Below are 17,465 nucleotides of genomic sequence, written 5' to 3'. Positions count from 1 at the left end.
GTGTTTGATTCTGAAACGTTATCAAAACGTCCCGGATGTTTGACTTTCTCTTCAAGTGAGTCAAATGCCTCTAGAACTAGAAAGTGTGGTATCTACACGCAGACCCAGTGGCCTATAGTTTCCCTATTCATGGATAATGTCAAGGTCATGCTTCCTCTCTCCCCTTTTGACTTTCCAGGCTGCACTATGACTAAGTCGGACAAGCTCCATCACGAACTCGCTTATCTCTCGGATATGCTCTATCTCCTCTATCGAAAACCTCTCTGCTGGAATTTTGCGCGTGATGCTGCTTATCGATGACAAGATGTGCAAGTCGCTATCCGCTGTATGGCCAAGAGGGTGTATAAGAATGTTCATAAAGAGTGGCATGGCAGCCATCGGGGCATAATGGGACACGACCCATGCTGAATCCTCTTTCCAGAAGTCGACGACAGTGTCCAAGATGCGGAAAATGGAGCGACTGGCCTCTATCGATAGATCGGCGCTCGAGTGTACGACGCTGTGTAGGTCATCGGGCAGATTCTCTTCCAGGTCTCCACACTTTCGGACCAACGTGTGGATATTGATGATAGTAAAAAGGTAGTCGAGCTGCAGATTGATGAAATACGTGCGGTTCTCTAGGCTCATGTTTGAGGGCAATGAGAAAGACGAGTCTGATAGGATAGATAATCTAGGACGATAGGGTGGTTCAACTGACAATCGCCATTCCTCAAGCTCGTCGTCAAGTTGTCGAACGTGCGCAAGAAGCTCACTCTCGGTGTATTTAAAAGCTCGGGGCGAGCAGAGCAGTCGACTTGCGTTTTCTTTAATCTTTGCGAGGTTTGTATCCCGTGACTGGTTGCTAAATTCCTCGGACTCGGTCACATCGCAGTGATCCGACGTAAGTAGTGGCGGCTCGTCGGTACGCAACGAGATATCCTTGTCATAGCAGTAGCACATCCAGAACAACCTCCGGATATGTAGCTTTGTTTGGTCGTCGAATGTGGGAATATGTTGCGGAAGGATAGCCAGTCGTGACAGCGGGAAATGGCCGCCAAGGTCACATACCATGCGACATGCGCTTCTAAAGGTGACAGAAGCCTCTCGGCATTGTCCCTTCATTTTTTGACATGCCCACTATTTGGAAGTTAGCTGTGAGCCTCAGTGACAATACTTGGTGGTTCTACGTTTCCTTACCAGAAGAAGGGTACCCTGCAAGATGTCCAAGTTCGTATTGCCATTGATGATGGTCAACAAGCGGTTGGCCTCATGAACGCAATCGTTTGGTTCGACGTTGAGACCCAATTGCCGAGCGTCTGTCGTGCGTACGACGAGTCCAATCATGGCCCAGAGACAGGCCTCAGCTGATGTCCGGCGTCCCAGATCAGCCCCTTCATCACCGTACGCTCTGGCAATTGTTCCTTCAAAGAGGCTTCTCTCCAGGATAGCAAAGACGATAGAGGTCATGGATTTGAAGAAGCACTCAACAAGGTGCCTACAGGTAACTTTTGAGGGCAGCATTCTCGGCCGTTCGGGAAATGTAGCAAGGCCAAACGGTGGTGCAGTTCCCAACGGGTTGGAGAATAGGTCAAACTTCTCCAGAAACACACGCTCTCCTGCACCATCTGAGATCCACTGCCGACCACGCTCAGACAAAATCCCTATCCCTTTGAAGTACCAATTGTTACCGATTTGACATCGCGACAATTTGGAAGTAGACTTGGGCGGAGTTGTCTGGGCCAGTCTGGTATTCGCAGCAAGGTCGGCAGGGCTTATGGGGGACGGTTGGCCGAGGATTGTAGCGACGGGAGATGCCCTCAGGCGGTTGTTCGATGGTTCGGCAAATGGCCTCTCGGGAAATGGCCTTTCTGGCCAAGGCGAAGCGCCTCCAACAGGCCTATTCGTGCATAGTGCAGACTGGAGGGCTTCTTCGAGCGTTTCTACTCGTCGGGACAGTTCTTGGACAACATCGGATGTGGTTCTGGGGTCTTGTGTCAGGCTCCCAAACTGTGCTATCTCGGCAATAAGCAAAGTCATTCGAAGAAAGTTTACCTCTTGTTTGGGTCTTTTTGAATGACTCTGTCAAAGGTACAGGCCACGCCCTGGCTCCCGCACCAGTCGCAGGGATCGCCCTGAGTATTGATTATACATTGAATCTAACAAGTCGGCGTTATTCGAACAATCTCTGCCAGTGTCACTTGGACGATGGAACATGTGATTAATTACCTTTCGCTTGTAGCAGACATCGCAGGCGCGCCGAGGAGGCATTGCATCACCCCGCATAAAGAAGTTGAGGTAATCGGAAAGACGGAGCGCCGACGGAAACGAAAGGATGGAGAAATTTGACCGGGATGAATGTATCGGAGACCCGGAAGTCCGATGACACACCGTATCGGTGCATAATGTCCGAGCGCGCAGGAGCCAGGGTATGGATGGAGTGGCCCCGGCTGGAACAGCTTGCGCGTGGAGTTGTGAGCCAGCACCGACGGACTCAATCAATATGATGGACGGACATGTTGACTGGATTCGTGCAAAAAAAGGGGTGCAACAAACATCGTCATCAAATGACGGGTACAGCTGAGAGGCTACAGTGTCATGGCGCATGGCAACTCAGCACCCACACTCCCGTTTTCTACAGTGTAACCAACACAGTACTCCTCACCCTCTTATTGCTGCTGAACATGGGACGGCGTTTCACCTTTTCGCAAGTCTCGACATAGACAAGAGATCATTGAGCTCGTAGCACAGAAGTAAATGCATTTTGCGGAATGGGATGTTTGACAGCAGGAAGCAGAAGTAGAGGGCAGGCAAGTGTAGTATAGATAATACAAGGCGTCTCAGTGTATGGGTATTCTTTACCAAACCTTGTATGTGACAAGTCAGTCTTGGGCCGAGGGAGGGGGAAGAAAGGCGCAGGGAGCCTTCTTTGTTAGCCCTTGCCTGCCGCGCTATCGGACCTGGTTCTTTCTTTTCTCACATCTCAATCTCCATCTGTCCCTTTGCCTTGACGTATATTCACGCTAACACAATGCCATTCTGATGCCCAAGGCTTAATTGTAGGCGAAATGATGGGTGGAAATATGATACTACAACCAATCCTCGGTACTTATTAGGCTCGGTTAACGGCGTCACATCATCGAGGAGAGGCAGTGCATGCAACACAAACAAGATATGGCCCAAGCTCTTCCTTTCCGTCGCCGATTACCAATATCAAACTTGCTCCGTCATTGGATGTGCTAGTGACATGGATGCTCTGGTCCGTGCCGTGATCGCTGATCTTCCCTCGATCAAGAAGAGACGGATTTCCGTGTCCGCTTATGTAACGCAGATTTTCTCCAGCATTGTCAAAACCGCCAGCACTTATCAGATCCCTCCAAGTGCAGTCATTGGTTGGGAAAAGAAGCCCCGTGACCCCCCCTTTGTTGATCTCGACAACAGCTCCCCTGCTGAGACTTGAGCTAAGCTTTCGAACGTGGTCGCGATGCAGCTTTACCCCGATCTGCGATTGCAGAGACAGGCAGGTAGACATAGGTACATAATAATGTAAACCGTCCCACGTATTGACCAAGATGCCTTCCCCACCATAGCTCACTGGTTCTTGAGCCGACTCCCTTCACAACGATTCATTCCGTTTATCCAGGGCCTTAGATAAGGTCGGAAGGCTTCCCTTACACTTTGAAACATGTCAAACAATCTACTCGATCCAAAGGCACTGTTGGATCCACGCCAACGGTCGACGAGCAACGCGGACACCATCTCCTTCACTGACGGGACAACTGTTGCGCCTAGCAGCTACCTGTCAGATGTACCGCAGTATTACGACCCGGACCAGCCTAAAGGTGTCGACCTCGGAGACCCCAACAGGCCATTCCCTCATAGCCCCGATCAACTCGGCCAATTACTAGACCCCAAATCACTCGATGCCCTCAAGTGTTTTGGTGGTCTCGAGGGCCTCGCTCGCAGTCTCCGTGTAGACCTCAAAGCTGGTCTTAGCGTGGATGAGCTCGAACCGCATACTTCCTCGCACGGCCCATCCACTGAAAGAGTTCGCACCTATGGGCGCAACCAGCTTCCAGCGAAAAAGCCCAAGTCAATCTGGAGGTTGGCATGGATCACTCTTCAAGAAGCAGTTCTGATCATGTTATTGGTGGCTGGCGTCATATCCCTTGCGCTCGGTCTCTACGAGACCTTTGGGGTAGCCCACAAGCCTGGCGACCCTACGCCCGTTGATTGGGTTGAAGGCGTTGCTATTTTGTCCGCTGTTGTCATTGTCGTGGTAGTCGCCTCGCACAATGACTGGCAAAAAGAAAAGGCTTTCGTCAAGCTGAACACCAAGAAGGATGACAGAGAAGTCAAGGTGCTTCGGTCCGGCAAGTCTATGCTTGTCAACGTTGTCGACGTGGTCGTCGGAGATGTTCTTTACCTTGAGCCGGGTGACTTGATCCCTGTTGATGGCATCTTTATCGATGGGCACAATGTCAAATGTGATGAATCAACTGCAACCGGCGAGTCAGACTCCCTGAAAAAGACGCCCGGCGCAAAGGTCTTTGCACCAGATTGGAACAGCAGCAAAGATCCTGACCCATTCATCATTTCCGGGTCAAGGGTTCTTGAAGGTAAGACACACGTACACTAGGGACCATGAAATATTACTAATTTGTGACTAGGCATGGGGACATTCCTCTGTACTTCGGTCGGGACCAACAGCAGCTTTGGCAAAATCATGATGTCAGTTCGGACGGATATTGAGTCGACGCCCCTGCAAAAGAAACTAGAGGGATTAGCTGTGGCTATTGCTAAGCTCGGTGGTGGTGCTTCAGTGCTCATGTTCTTCATCCTCCTTTTCCGCTTCTGTGCACATCTCCCTGGGGATGACAGGCCGGCGGAGGAGAAAGCATCGACCTTTGTTGACCTTTTGGTCGTGGCCATTGCTATCATTGCTGTGGCTGTGCCTGAAGGTCTACCTCTTGCTGTCACCCTTGCGCTAGCCTTTGCTACGACGCGCCTTTTGAAGGAGAAAAATCTCGTCAGAGTGCTTAGGGCATGCGAGACTATGGGTAATGCTACTTGCATCTGTTCAGACAAGACAGGAACTCTGGTAAGTCACCTTGGACAAGAGGAACAAACCTTGCTAATGATTTTCAGACTACGAACAAAATGACCGTCACCGCCGGCCGCTTTGGTGATTCCAGCTTCACCGATGATACTTCTTCGTGGGCCTCGAGCTTGTCTCAGGACACCAGAAAGCTCATCACTCAGTCAGTAGCCATCAACTCCACGGCTTTTGAAGGAACACATGAAGGAGAGACAACATTCATCGGCTCCAAGACGGAGACTGCGCTACTACAGCTTGCCAGGGACCATCTTGGCATGCAGTCCCTTTCGGAAATCAGGGCAAACGAACAAATCGTCATCATCGAGCCCTTCGACTCTGTCAAGAAGTATATGACCGCTGTCATCAAGGTTCCATCTGGCTACAGATTACTCATCAAGGGAGCCTCGGAGATCATCGTCGGGTTTTGCACACAGCAGGTAAACCCAATCACCAGTGACCTTGAACCCCTGGACCGCAAATCCGCGGAGGAATCCATCCTTGCATTCGCAAGCAAGTCTCTCCGTACCATTGGAATGGCGTACAAGGACTTTGAGGAAGTACCTGATCTTGAAAGCCTGAGCGACTTGACTCTTCTTGGTGTCGTTGGCATCCAGGATCCGGTCCGCCCCGGCGTTCCTCAGGCTGTACAAAATGCCAAGCGTGCTGGCGTTGTGACTCGGATGGTTACAGGAGATAACTTGGTCACTGCCCGAGCTATTGGCACGGAATGCGGCATCTTTACTGATGGTGGCATTATCATGGAAGGTCCTGAATTCCGCAAACTGTCCGAGGAGGAACTCGACAATATCATCCCCCGGCTACAGATTCTAGCCCGCTCATCGCCAGACGATAAACGCGTCTTGGTTACACGTCTCAAGGCCTTGGGAGAAACCGTGGCTGTGACAGGCGATGGCACTAATGACGCACCTGCTCTTAAGGCTGCCGACATTGGCTTCTCTATGGGGATTTCAGGTATGTTGAGTCGACTCTATTGGCCGGTTGTTGAATGGGCTTACGGAAGCTGGCTAATCAAACGATATTTCAGGTACCGAAGTAGCGAAAGAGGCTTCCGAGATTATCCTTATGGATGATAACTTTGCCTCTATCATCACTGCTCTAAAATGGGGCCGGGCTGTTAATGACGCTGTACAGAAGTTTTTGCAGGTATTTTACTAATATCTGAGAAACCATATACATGGCTGACATATCAACAGTTTCAAATCACTGTCAATATCACTGCGGTCATCCTGTCGTTTGTTACTTCCATGTACAATGATGACTACGAGCCAGTTCTCAAAGCCGTGCAGCTGCTATGGGTAAGTCGGCAATCAAGTTCGGCGCATACCCAGGTTGAATATTGACTTTCAACAGATTAACTTGATTATGGATACAATGGCTGCCCTGGCTCTGGCCACAGACCCCCCCACAGATGCCATCCTCGATAGGCCTCCTCAACCCAAGTCTGCACCGCTCATCACCATGAACGTAAGTCCATCATCACCTCCACCTAATTTATGACAATATTAACAACCGAAGATGTGGAAAATGATCATCGGTCAATCTATTTTCCAGCTCGTTGTTGTCCTCGTCCTTTATTTCGCCGGCGGCGCCATTCTCAACTACGATGTCAGCATTGAAAGTGAGAAGCTTCAGCTTGATACTATCATCTTCAATATGTTCGTTTGGATGCAAATCTTCAACGAGCTAAACTGCCGTCGGCTCGACAACAAGTTTAATATTTTCGTGGGAGTCCACCGAAACTGGTTTTTTATTATTATCAACCTCATCATGATCGGCCTACAAGTTGCCATTGTCTTCGTGGGTAATCGAGTCTTCGATATCGATCCTGATGGTCTCGACGGTCCTCAGTGGGCTATTTCAATCCTCGTCGCGGCATTCAGTCTGCCATGGGGTGTGGTCGTGCGCATTTTCCCTGATGAGTGGTTTGCAAAGGTTGTCTACTTTGTGGCACCACCTTTTGTCATCTCGTATAGGTTTCTTGCGAGAGGTTGCTCCAAATTTGCCAGGCTTTTTAAACGATCTAAGAAATTGGGTCGTGGAGAAGACAGCGATTCCTCGGAGGCAAAAACACAAGACATGGAGAAGCCATCTACAGTTGGGCCAATCATCGTTGAACAGGCTTAGTACACCTGCCTTGGGAACATGTCAGCGAAACAGAAAGGCCTTGTCGCAATTAGAGGGAAGAGAACCGATTGATACAGATCAGGGGTAGGGGCAACGACAAAACGGGGAGCTGGGGGGGTGACTTCGCAGAGTCTAGAAAGGCAAGCGTGAAGGACGAGAAGAGGGAACCATGTAAAACCCCATCAGTAATCGGAGTTATCTTATATATATGGTATGAAATTCGGGTTTGGATTTCCATGAACGTTAAGTTTAGAGTTGTTAAGGTTAGGTAATTGCCATATACAAAAAACTCGATGCAGCTGGACCAATAGTGACTTAAATCCCTTGGAACCTTTTTTCTTATGAATGCAAGGCTTTGGATGTGTCCTGTTTCCACTTTAATACCCCGTCGTCCTACAACTTGCGGGTTGAGTCTCCTCTACCTTCGCGCCTCTTGCTCGTGGATGGAGACGCGTTGAGCCGGCCATTCAACATGGTTCTCGGATGACTTAATGCCTTTGGCAACCTTCTCATTAAGGGCCAAGATCCTGTGATCGATACAAGTCTCTACCTAGCAGCCACCATGTCCAAGGTTGGCTCGAGACGTAGAAATCATATCGCTCAGGTCCATTGTTACCCCCAGATGCCCGACTTTCCGTCGCGTGTGCGTCTAGGTTTGCCAACGTGAACCTGCAAGCCAGAGGGTCAAAGGACATAACAGTTGTGACGTCCTTGAGACCGGTTCAGCGATTGGTCAATGGTTGGTTCGAGTTGTTGGTTCATGAGGTGGACATTGAGGTTGCTTCGTTTATCGGCGATTGTCATACCGTTCGCGTCCTGATATTGTGCTGATGATAATTATAGCTCTTGTAATACAAGGCTACATAGACTATCGTAGAGAGGCTCTTATTTGAAACATGGTTGTTACCCCAAAACCTCCAGCAGGGGGCTGATGGTCACCCAGGGCTCCTGGATTGAATCATATTGACGGTATCCAAGATGGCAGTTTGCTGTTATGAAAAGCAAAGCGCTTCCTACACGGCGGGCCCACTCGACATGGCTCAGCCCTTGATATATGGGGTGCAAAGGAACGGCCATGATGGTTTAGTTTAATATAAATGTTCATGTGATAAGTATAATATACTTTCGAGTTAACTGAATTAAAACAATCCAAAGGCTGAGGCATACCAGTCGCGTGCATGACGACCCGCAACGTTAGTATCGGTCTTCTCAGAGTACAAGCTCATGTGGCTAACCGATGGCAGAATCTCAATGCGCTTATGGGGTGACGGGATCTTATTGAACGCGTCAAGTTCCAAGTCCCATGCGGTGATGTTATCCCCCTCCGCGACAATCATCAACACCTTCTTGTCCAAAATCCGAACCAGGTAGGGATAGACAGAGTAGTTCAACAGCAGCTCTGCTGACTGCATAGTGCTCCAGTGTTCGTGGAGGGGTGCTTCGGTGGCCTTGAGCTGGTGGAACACCTTGTAGATACGCGGGAAAGGCCAGACCGACAGCTCCGTATTGGGTGTTTCGGTCGCGAAGGCGATTTTGTTCCCGGCTTCTCCTCTAGCTCGCTCTCGGTGATCCTCCAGAACAGCTTTCTGGTAATCCTCAAATCGCGCTTCACCGTGAACGCGGCGCATGTTGGCATGGCCGTCGATGACGGGAACCACGCTGACCGCGGCCTTGACTCGAGGGTCAATAGCGGCAAGAATCAAGACATGGCCTCCGCTGTACGAAATTCCAAAGACGCCGAGTTGATCTGGGTCCACATCGTCACGGCCTTCGACGTATGTCAGAGCGTTCTTGTAGTCCGAGATTTGCTGCCAGGGATCCAGGTGCTGGCGCCGAGTTCCGTGGCTCTCTCCAAATCCGGCGTAGTCAAAGGCCAGAACCTGGACGCCCTTCTCATTGACAATTCGGGCAACGTGGGGAAGGACAATCTCCTTGGTATAGCACCAACCGCCGGCTGCAACAATCGTTGGCAGCCTTCCGGTGGCGCCATCAGGGCGGAACATTATGCCCACCAGCGTCACTCCATCGCTCATGAATTCGACCTTGGTCTCCATGTTGATTGATGATTTAAGGATTCAATGTTGTGAAAATATGTAAAGGTGTCTTGACTTTGATGCCTGAGACGTGGGTGATTGGTAAGGAGTAAGAGGTAACAAGTCTTCATGATTATCAAACACATACATATATATACACATATACACGGCATGTTTTTGTGACTCTGTTCGCAATATTGGTAAGGCCTTGAGCCTTCAATCGTTGTCTATACCTCGGGCCGGTGTATAACTCAACTCTGTTCGGTTGATTTTTACGCGTTAGGGCCGACGTGGGCGTTCGGGCCGAACCACGATGGTGGAGTAACAGCACATATGTCAATTGTGAAGCCCGAACTGGGGCTGGTAGAGGCAATATGCCCCCCCGAATGAGATGACGCAGTATGCCTATGGATCCAACTCACCGGACTGGGAATCGCAGGCCGGTCCCGGCGTGATTCCATGGAGTCACACCTTGCCAAGTACTACAGTACAGCCTGTAGGGATTTATAATATTATTTCCCGCTACCTAATACGTACCTATACCTCTTGCATCACCTAGTTTACTAGGGATTATTAGATCTAATAAGTATCTGTATAAGAAAGTTATTAAGTGGCAGCCTTTTAACTTAAATTAATATTAAGATATATCAATGATTGTGTAGATAAACATTATTGATTTGAGCCCATTGAGACCTCAGGCTTTGGGTATAGAGCCTTTATCGTTGAAATTACTGAGATATTGATTAAGATACTTTGATCCCCATTTTGGGTGGCATAAAGTCATAGAATAATATTAAGATATAACATTATAATATAGTAATAATATATTCTTTGTGATAATTAAAGCCTAGCCCTCAACAGGTTAACTAAGCCATAAGATCAAACCTCTTTCAAGGGCAGAATGTCGAGGATTACGGTATTCGACTTGGTCAGGCCGTTTGGTGTTATCAGCAGCATTGGTGTGTATAATACTGACGTAAGATCTGCCATATAATCACTTGCATGGGCCCTGACCATATTGCAGATCTCCTGGACTGGTAGTGAAACGTACGGGTAAGCCACTCATTCTATCTCTCTCAACAAGTTAAACTAACCATATACGATGAAGCAAAAATATTCGCCTACAAATGGGCCGCTATCCCGTCCGCAGCGTCTTCTCTGACGCCATTGCCTTGCTGGAGCAAAAGCAGCACCTCTTAAAGTTTGTGGCCCAATCCCTCCTCGTCTTGTTAATTACATGGATCCTGTGGTTGCTTTTCTTCATCTCCCTCGGATATCTAGGGTAATTCAAACTAATCTCGTAAGCAGTTTCATGTTCGAACACGTCATGCCATTGTCTCAGACGTCTCAAGGCTACAGGCTCTTTGACCAGTCGAAAGTGCAGAAGGTGATATCCCAGCCATGATTACATGGCTGACGATAGTCTACAGCGGTGGCTCTAGCCTTTATGTAGAGAGGCGGTGTGCTATGCATACACGAATCACATTTAGCCTGAGATATTAGCCGAATCGGGGTCGGAGTCGGTCCTAATACAGCCGAACTGTGGTTTTATCAAGACCTAGCAAAAAGTAGACTCCTAAGCGACCGACGACAACACAGGGCGAGGGTGTCGGTCACGGTGAGTCGGGTCATTGTCGAGGCAAGGAGATATGGTTGGATAGAAACGCAAACTTGAATACCGAATCTTGGCCTCAGATATGATGGCTGCACACTGTGCGGAGTCTTCGGGCTTCGGCACAGAGCGGATTGACGAGGACCGTGGCACTATTCAATACCTAGAGCATCTCGTCTATTTGAGCTTTCCTTTGCTACTCTATATGTACACTTAGCCATTTTTTAGACGCCTGAGCCTTCTTCGGGATATATTTGCCTTAGACCTGTGCCGATATATGTTTTCGAGGTATTGATATTTAGGGCCCTTGTTGTTAAAACGCTTTGCTAATCTGCCCTATAGGCGAAGATCATGAAGGCATCTGAAAGTGTTAATAATCTGTGGCACTCCCTTCGCCCCTTGGTCACCAGGGCTATTACCTCTGGGCAGATCTTGTGGCCACAGTGCACCCTTGTCCCCGCAGACCCTGACGTCCTGTGCGAATATGACGTTGAGATATTGCTGCCGGACGGCATTATTCTCAAAGCTCACGTCTTCAGATCTCGCAAGGCGCAGGCTGAAGGACGAAAGCTACCAGTGGTCATGTGCGCCCATCCTTATGATAACCATAAGCTGCCAGCCTTGGGACAGACCCCTCTGGGCGGGGCACCCCAGCAATATCGGCTGATTCCCCAGAGTGGAGGAAGGCCAACGTTCTCAGACATCACCAGCTGGGAATCCCCTGATCCTAACTTCTGGGTGAAGGCAGGTTATGCCGTCGTCAATCTCAACTTGCCAGGATATGGTGGCAGTCAAGGAATGGCAACCGTCATGTCTGATCACCAGTCGAAATGTTACTATGAAGCGATCGAATGGGTGGCACGCCAGACGTGGTGCAGCGGCGCTGTCGGGCTGAACGGAGTCAGTTACCTAGCTATCACCCAATTCCACGTCGCAGCCTGTAGGAAGTATGGGGGTCCACCGCCAGCTCTCAAATGCATTGTTCCGTGGGAAGGGCTCAGTGACGCCTACCGGGATACAGTCTGTCCCGGTGGAGTGGATGATGCTGGCTTCCTCACATTCTGGTGGACGACCGAAGTCAAGCCTGCACTGACTACCTCAGAAACTGAGTTCGCCCAGCACAACGATGGACTCGTCGCCGACATGCTGGACAAGCACCCGTTGTTTGATTCTTTCTGGCAGGAGAAGGCAGCCCCGGTCGACGAAATCACAATCCCTATGCTAGTCTGTGGCTCATTCTCGGATCATGGCCTACACACGCAGGGCTCTTTTCGTGCCTACAGCCGCGCCCGGTCAACTCACAAATGGATTTATACACACCGCGCCGGCAAATGGGACGTCTTCTACTCTCCTGAAGTCCAGAACCTCACTAAGCAGTTCATGGATTGTTTTGTCAAGGGCGAGCATGATAACGGCTTCTTGTCGCGTCCCTCTGTCATGCTCGAAGTCCGCTCCAGTCGTGATGTAGTTTACAAGCGGCGTGATGAGAGTGCATGGCCGCTGCCCGGGGTTTCCTGGAATCAGCTACTCCTGGGACCGTCGAGCCTCGTTCGCAGCGCCCCTGCGGAATCAACCGAGCTAAGCTATGACTGCGAGTCCGGCCGAATTACTTTGGATTACCTCTTTGAGAAAGACACTGAGGTTATTGGCGAGATGAAGCTTAGGCTTTGGGTCGAAGCGCGCAGTAGACCAGGTCAGAGTTCTGTACCCGATGATCTCACACTTTTCGTTGCCGTTGATAAGGTCGATGCGAAAGGGCAGCCCGTTCGCTTTTATGGATCCATCGGCCATACTGATGATTGGGTCACACGCGGGTTCTGCCGAGTTTCACGTCGAGAGCTCGACCCGGTGCATTCAAAGCCGTGGCTGCCCGTCTACCTGGGGACATCTGTCCATCCGTTAACGCCAGGAGAAGTCGTCCCGGTTGACATTGCGCTATATCCGAGCAGTACCTTCTTCTCTGCTGGTGAGTCAATTCGTCTGGTTATCTCCAGCAAAGAGATCATAGGGACTCCACCTTATTATAAGAAGGCTATCACAGGTCCCGGACTGTGCGTTGTTCATGCTGGGGCAAAGTATGGTAGTTTTCTACTCATTCCAGAGATTAGTAAGTAGATGTGGCCTCAATTGTGTTGGTAGCAAACTTTGCCATGCTGCTCGCAGCGGTTCCAACTTTTTTGCCTTTCCATTTCTCTTCTTCTCGCTTGTATATACACGTCACTCAAACCTCCTAAGTGCACGTGCTCCTCTCAACTGAGGCTGGTCTAGCAGCTTGTCTGGTACACCCGGGCATCGTCTGAGGCTCAAGCTAGCCTCTCTGCAACGTATTGGATGAGATTAGATTATGAAACTTTATTGTCGGTTTCACTGACGCCTCCAAGAGGAGTTGTCGGGCACAATATCGAAAAGCACACTGATGAACACATGACAGCTTTAACGTCCAATGTTGTGAAGCACTGCAACGTCAATAAATAAGCTTCTTTGGCTGTCACCATAGAAATTGATGATACTTTATAAGCCATTCGAAGCTATACTTCTACAACCACTTGTATTCACTACGACGTAAAAGATTCTGATAATTATACCATCCTTTTGTTTTCGACCTGTCATTAATCAGCATGTTATTATATTATTATATATGAATGATACCCATCTCGTACTACATTGCCTTCTTTCTTCCGTATCCTAACGAGTCCATCATTCCTATCCCTCCTTGTTGGATCTTCCGTATCTTAAACAATCCATACAGAGCTATCAAAAGGGATCCAGCAACTGAAGCGCCAGTAACTACTGCAAATCCCCAAGGTGCTTCCTCGAAATAATTGACCAGGTTCATGCCCCAGAGGCCTGCGAAGAATGTACCAACGGCCAGCCCAAGTCCACCCACATTCAATTTCAGGCCGAGCAGCATCAGAGAGTTGCGGTTGGCGTCTAGAATTGCACGGATACTGTAGAAGATTTAGCAAATCAGTCCCCAGGCTGTAGAGTGGAAAGTGGCGCTCTATTGAGCTTACATATCTTCCGTATTTCGAATACTTGCGATGAGATCAGCAGCGTCCTGGACCAATTCGTCGCACAGCTTGTGGTAAGACTCTAACAGTAGCTCAATATCTGCGTGATCGTCTTTTTGACGATAGATACCATCAGCCCGTTCTGTTAGATACATAGCAGCCAAGTCTTCGTCCGTGTCCAAGAGCTCATTCAGAGCGCCACGAACCAATCTTCCTCGCTGCTCAAATGAGCCCACTCTTTTTGAGAGAACCAGTAGCTCACGAAACTTCTCTCGGTTGATCGTGTCTTCCAAGTCGCTTAATAGCTCGACAATAGGTTGTCTGACTGTCTCGAGCTCAACCTCGAGTTGAGAAATCACCGAAGCCAAGACAGCCTCCAAAGCGCGAAACTCAAAAGGGAGGGTGTTGGAGTTTCTAGAAAGTCCCTTCTGCCTCAGCCTTCCTTGCAAATCGTACATAAACGCTGATTGAGAATGTGATGTTTGAGATCCGAAAACATCAAACATGAGGACACGGTCATGTTTAATCAGAACTTTGAGATGAAGCATATTGAGGAGGATAGAGGATGGCCGAACAGAAACATGAGGCAATGTTGAAGAGTCAACTTTGCGTAGATCTCGAGGCAGCAGGCCATACTGTAATCTGCCTGTCAGCACTATATATGACAAACGTTATTCGCGTGTTCGTACCTTGGCGATGAGATCTGTCTTCTGGAGTTCTCCATCAACAAATGCAACCTCTCCTCTGTCATCGACCTCTGTGCATCGCACACTCTTCTGGGCTGCCATTCTGGACTTTAGGATGCGCCGGGGACCGGAAATTGTGCTGCCATCGATGAAATCATCACCGTGGTGGTAGGCCACACTCGTCCGGCCTGGCGTCCCATCTTTCTCTACCGGACCAAACCAGAGCCTTGACAGCCAACCAGGTGACCTACAGCCGTTGAACAGCGGTTTGCGGGACGACTTTCGTGGAACAGTTGAGATACTGAGGGAGCGCCGTGATGTTTGATGCAGCCGTATGAGGCGCTGGTACATCCGGGCAACGCCGACTGACCGGGGCGGCCCTAGGCCTTGCCAGGGGCAACAGCGTTTGACAAGCATCGAAGGCATTGGCCGTATCGACGGAGGCTTTCAATCACACTGTCGAGATGTCACAGGACTGCAAGGTGCACTGCGATTGATCCGTGAAATTTATCCGAACTTAGCGTGCAGTGTCAAATGCCAAATGATTGGTTGCGTGCTTACTCTGAGGGAGAACTTGTGTCAAAGAGATGGCGGGCGGAGACGGAGGCCTGATGTTATCAAAGAGAGGTTCAAGCCGGCTATTCAGTACCGAGACGTGGCCCACGATCACCGGGTCCCTCGGCCTCGCGCCTCGCGCCTTAGCTATTTTCCCCTCCGTGGCCCTTCTGTTAAGAGTCGGAGGTCCAAAACTCGGCCCGACTTGCACGTGCGAGTATTCGGGAATGCGTGTCAACCTAACCCCGACCGATTCGGGGAACGGCCTGTCTATCCCCGGCTCCGTCTATAACTATTGATCTCGATCGCCACGGTTGGAGTGAAGAAACAAATGCCACAGAATTCTTGTTTTTCTCCTGCGTCAAACGAATAAATTTCCTGATACAACCAATCACTAGATTCTATACGCCAAAGATGCTCCTTTCTCAAGTACCAGCCTTTCTAGGCGCCGCATTCGTTGCCGTAAGTTTTTCACTCTTTCGTTGTTCTCTTGCCGAAACGGCCATGTCGCTAATGCCGCAAATAGGCAGTGGGCGCCGAGGTTTTACCAGCTGCCCCTGGGACTGTCGTCATCCATCACAGATCATTTAACTTCCATGCATCAGCTGAGTAGTGACCCGGAATTTGCCTTCATCCTTGGGGAGTTCTTATCCTTCTCCAACCGGAGCGGCGCGAACACGGGCGAAATTCTGAGAGCTGCTGCCGTGATTAAGCCTGGAGATTTTGAGAGCTGGTATCGCGAGTTCAAGTTCCTTGCAGATGGGATATACGCAACTGCTATCGAAGCTGAGAAAAAGGAGCAGCTTGTCTCTGCTAGAGATGCTTTTTTTCGATCATCCACATACTACCGGGCTGCAGACTTCTTCTTGCATGGAAACCAAGATGACCCACGACTGAGGTCACTCTGGGAGAAGCAGAATGCTACCTTTAGGAAAGCAGCTGGTCTGCTTCCAAACCCTGCGTCGTATGTCGAGATCGCTACCTCTACCTTCACCATTCCGGTTTACTTTTATCCTGCGGATGGCCGACTTCCGAAAAGCCAACACCCTAAAGGAAAAGGTCACACAGAAAAAAAACCCACGGTCATTGTTGGGCAAGGGTATGACGGAGCTCATGAAGCGCTCTATCACATGACATGTCGAGACGTCATTGAGCGTGGCTGGAACTGCGTTACTTTTGAGGGCCCCGGACAGCCTACTGTACGCCGACAGCAGGGTCTAGGCTTCAGACCAGACTGGTGGGAGGTCCTCAGGCCGATTGTCGACTACCTGCACTCAAGAGACGATGTTGATGTTGACAAGGTTGCCTTGATCGGTGTTTCCTTTGGCGGTCTCCTTGCTCCACGTGCAGCTTCGCATGAGCACCGCCTCGCAGCTGTTGTTGCTTGTAACGGGATGCTTAGCTTGCACCGCAGTATTCGATCGAAATTGACGGGAGAGCTGGAAGGTTACTATGCTTCCGGAAATAAAGCTGCCTTCAATACCTACGTCAACGCTGCGCTCGCGTCTCCGGATACCCCGACAATATTCCGCTGGGCCGTGGAGCATGGGATGTTCGCGTGGGCTATGACGGATCCTTATGAATGGTTCCACAGTGTCAGAGACTTTGACATAAGCGAAGAGATGCTGCACAATATCTCGAGCCCGGTTCTCGTGGTCTCGGGCGAAAACGACTTCATGGCACCAGGGCAGCCGGAGCAGATGGACAAGATCCTGGGGGAGAAGGGCAGCTACGTCTTGCTTAAAACAGACCTAGGTGCTGGAGAGCATGTCGGACTTGGAGCTGAGTCGCAGCAAGCGATGGAGATTCTTGGGTGGCTGGGTGATGTATTTGCTAACGTGACTGCTTCGCGAATGGATATCCGAGGCGTCGCTGAGCAAGATGCTGTCCCCAACGAATCCTCTACAGAGGAAGAGTCAAATGGTACAATGTTCTATCCTGTGGTGTAATAAATTAAGCACCACGACATCTATACTGGAAAAGCAGAGCTCTCTGTACTCTTTATGCGTCTGTCTTTGTGACCTTTGTCTCTTAAATACTTTCTTCAAGTGATCATTGACTTTCAGATTTTAAACCCCCCCGTATTTTCGTTTTCATAACCATCTTCCAGGAGCGATGCCGAAGTGACTTTTCTTACACCGCTGAGGCCAGGTGACGCCAACAGCGAACATATGTGATAGCAACCCCTTTGGAGAGCAAGATACGCCACTCTATAGGTCGAGCATATCATACTGAACTGGAGCCTGTATGTGTAGGGATAGTTATAGGTGCACCCTGGAATAGCCCCACATCCAAAAAGGAAGCATTTAGGCAAATCCACAAACCGCTCAGGCAGCAAACTTTGGTAGA

The 17,465-nt window shown here is 49.7% G+C and overlaps 5 protein-coding genes across 5 annotated transcripts; 3 read left to right on the top strand and 2 right to left on the bottom strand.

Moving 5' to 3' along the window:
- Window positions 1–123: 123 nt before the first annotated feature.
- NCS57_00913700 (Fungal-trans domain-containing protein) lies at window positions 124–2,262 on the bottom strand (the record flags this gene model as incomplete). Its single annotated transcript, XM_053058923.1, has 4 exons — window positions 124–1,116; window positions 1,177–1,960; window positions 2,032–2,135; window positions 2,206–2,262. 4 exons carry the CDS (start codon window positions 2,260–2,262, stop codon window positions 124–126), a joined length of 1,938 nt encoding a protein of 645 aa, XP_052912754.1.
- A 1,399-nt stretch (window positions 2,263–3,661) lies between these two features.
- On the top strand, window positions 3,662–7,219 carry NCS57_00913600 (Calcium-transporting ATPase; the record flags this gene model as incomplete). Its single annotated transcript, XM_053058922.1, has 7 exons — window positions 3,662–4,595; window positions 4,647–5,077; window positions 5,125–6,046; window positions 6,120–6,238; window positions 6,289–6,390; window positions 6,446–6,559; window positions 6,611–7,219. The coding sequence occupies 7 exons, from the start codon at window positions 3,662–3,664 to the stop codon at window positions 7,217–7,219; spliced, it is 3,231 nt and encodes a 1,076-aa protein (XP_052912753.1).
- A 2,934-nt stretch (window positions 7,220–10,153) lies between these two features.
- On the top strand, window positions 10,154–10,657 carry NCS57_00913500 (PKS-ER domain-containing protein; the record flags this gene model as incomplete). The annotated part of the gene is made up of 4 exons (XM_053058921.1): window positions 10,154–10,228; window positions 10,277–10,305; window positions 10,361–10,453; window positions 10,561–10,657. 4 exons carry the CDS (start codon window positions 10,154–10,156, stop codon window positions 10,655–10,657), a joined length of 294 nt encoding a protein of 97 aa, XP_052912752.1.
- Window positions 10,658–13,523: 2,866 nt separating this feature from the next.
- Window positions 13,524–14,978, bottom strand: NCS57_00913400 (Magnesium transporter; the record flags this gene model as incomplete). Its single annotated transcript, XM_053058920.1, has 3 exons — window positions 13,524–13,812; window positions 13,879–14,510; window positions 14,565–14,978. The coding sequence occupies 3 exons, from the start codon at window positions 14,976–14,978 to the stop codon at window positions 13,524–13,526; spliced, it is 1,335 nt and encodes a 444-aa protein (XP_052912751.1).
- A 552-nt stretch (window positions 14,979–15,530) lies between these two features.
- NCS57_00913300 (Peptidase-S9 domain-containing protein) lies at window positions 15,531–17,065 on the top strand (the record flags this gene model as incomplete). Its single annotated transcript, XM_053058919.1, has 2 exons — window positions 15,531–15,578; window positions 15,647–17,065. 2 exons carry the CDS (start codon window positions 15,531–15,533, stop codon window positions 17,063–17,065), a joined length of 1,467 nt encoding a protein of 488 aa, XP_052912750.1.
- Window positions 17,066–17,465: the final 400 nt, after the last annotated feature.

The sequence above is a fragment of the Fusarium keratoplasticum genome, chromosome 6 (genome assembly GCF_025433545.1).
Source record: "Fusarium keratoplasticum isolate Fu6.1 chromosome 6, whole genome shotgun sequence".
NCBI lineage: Eukaryota > Fungi > Ascomycota > Sordariomycetes > Hypocreales > Nectriaceae > Fusarium > Fusarium keratoplasticum.
Note: the sequence above shows the minus strand (reverse complement) of the source record. Positions and strands in the feature narration are given on the sequence as shown.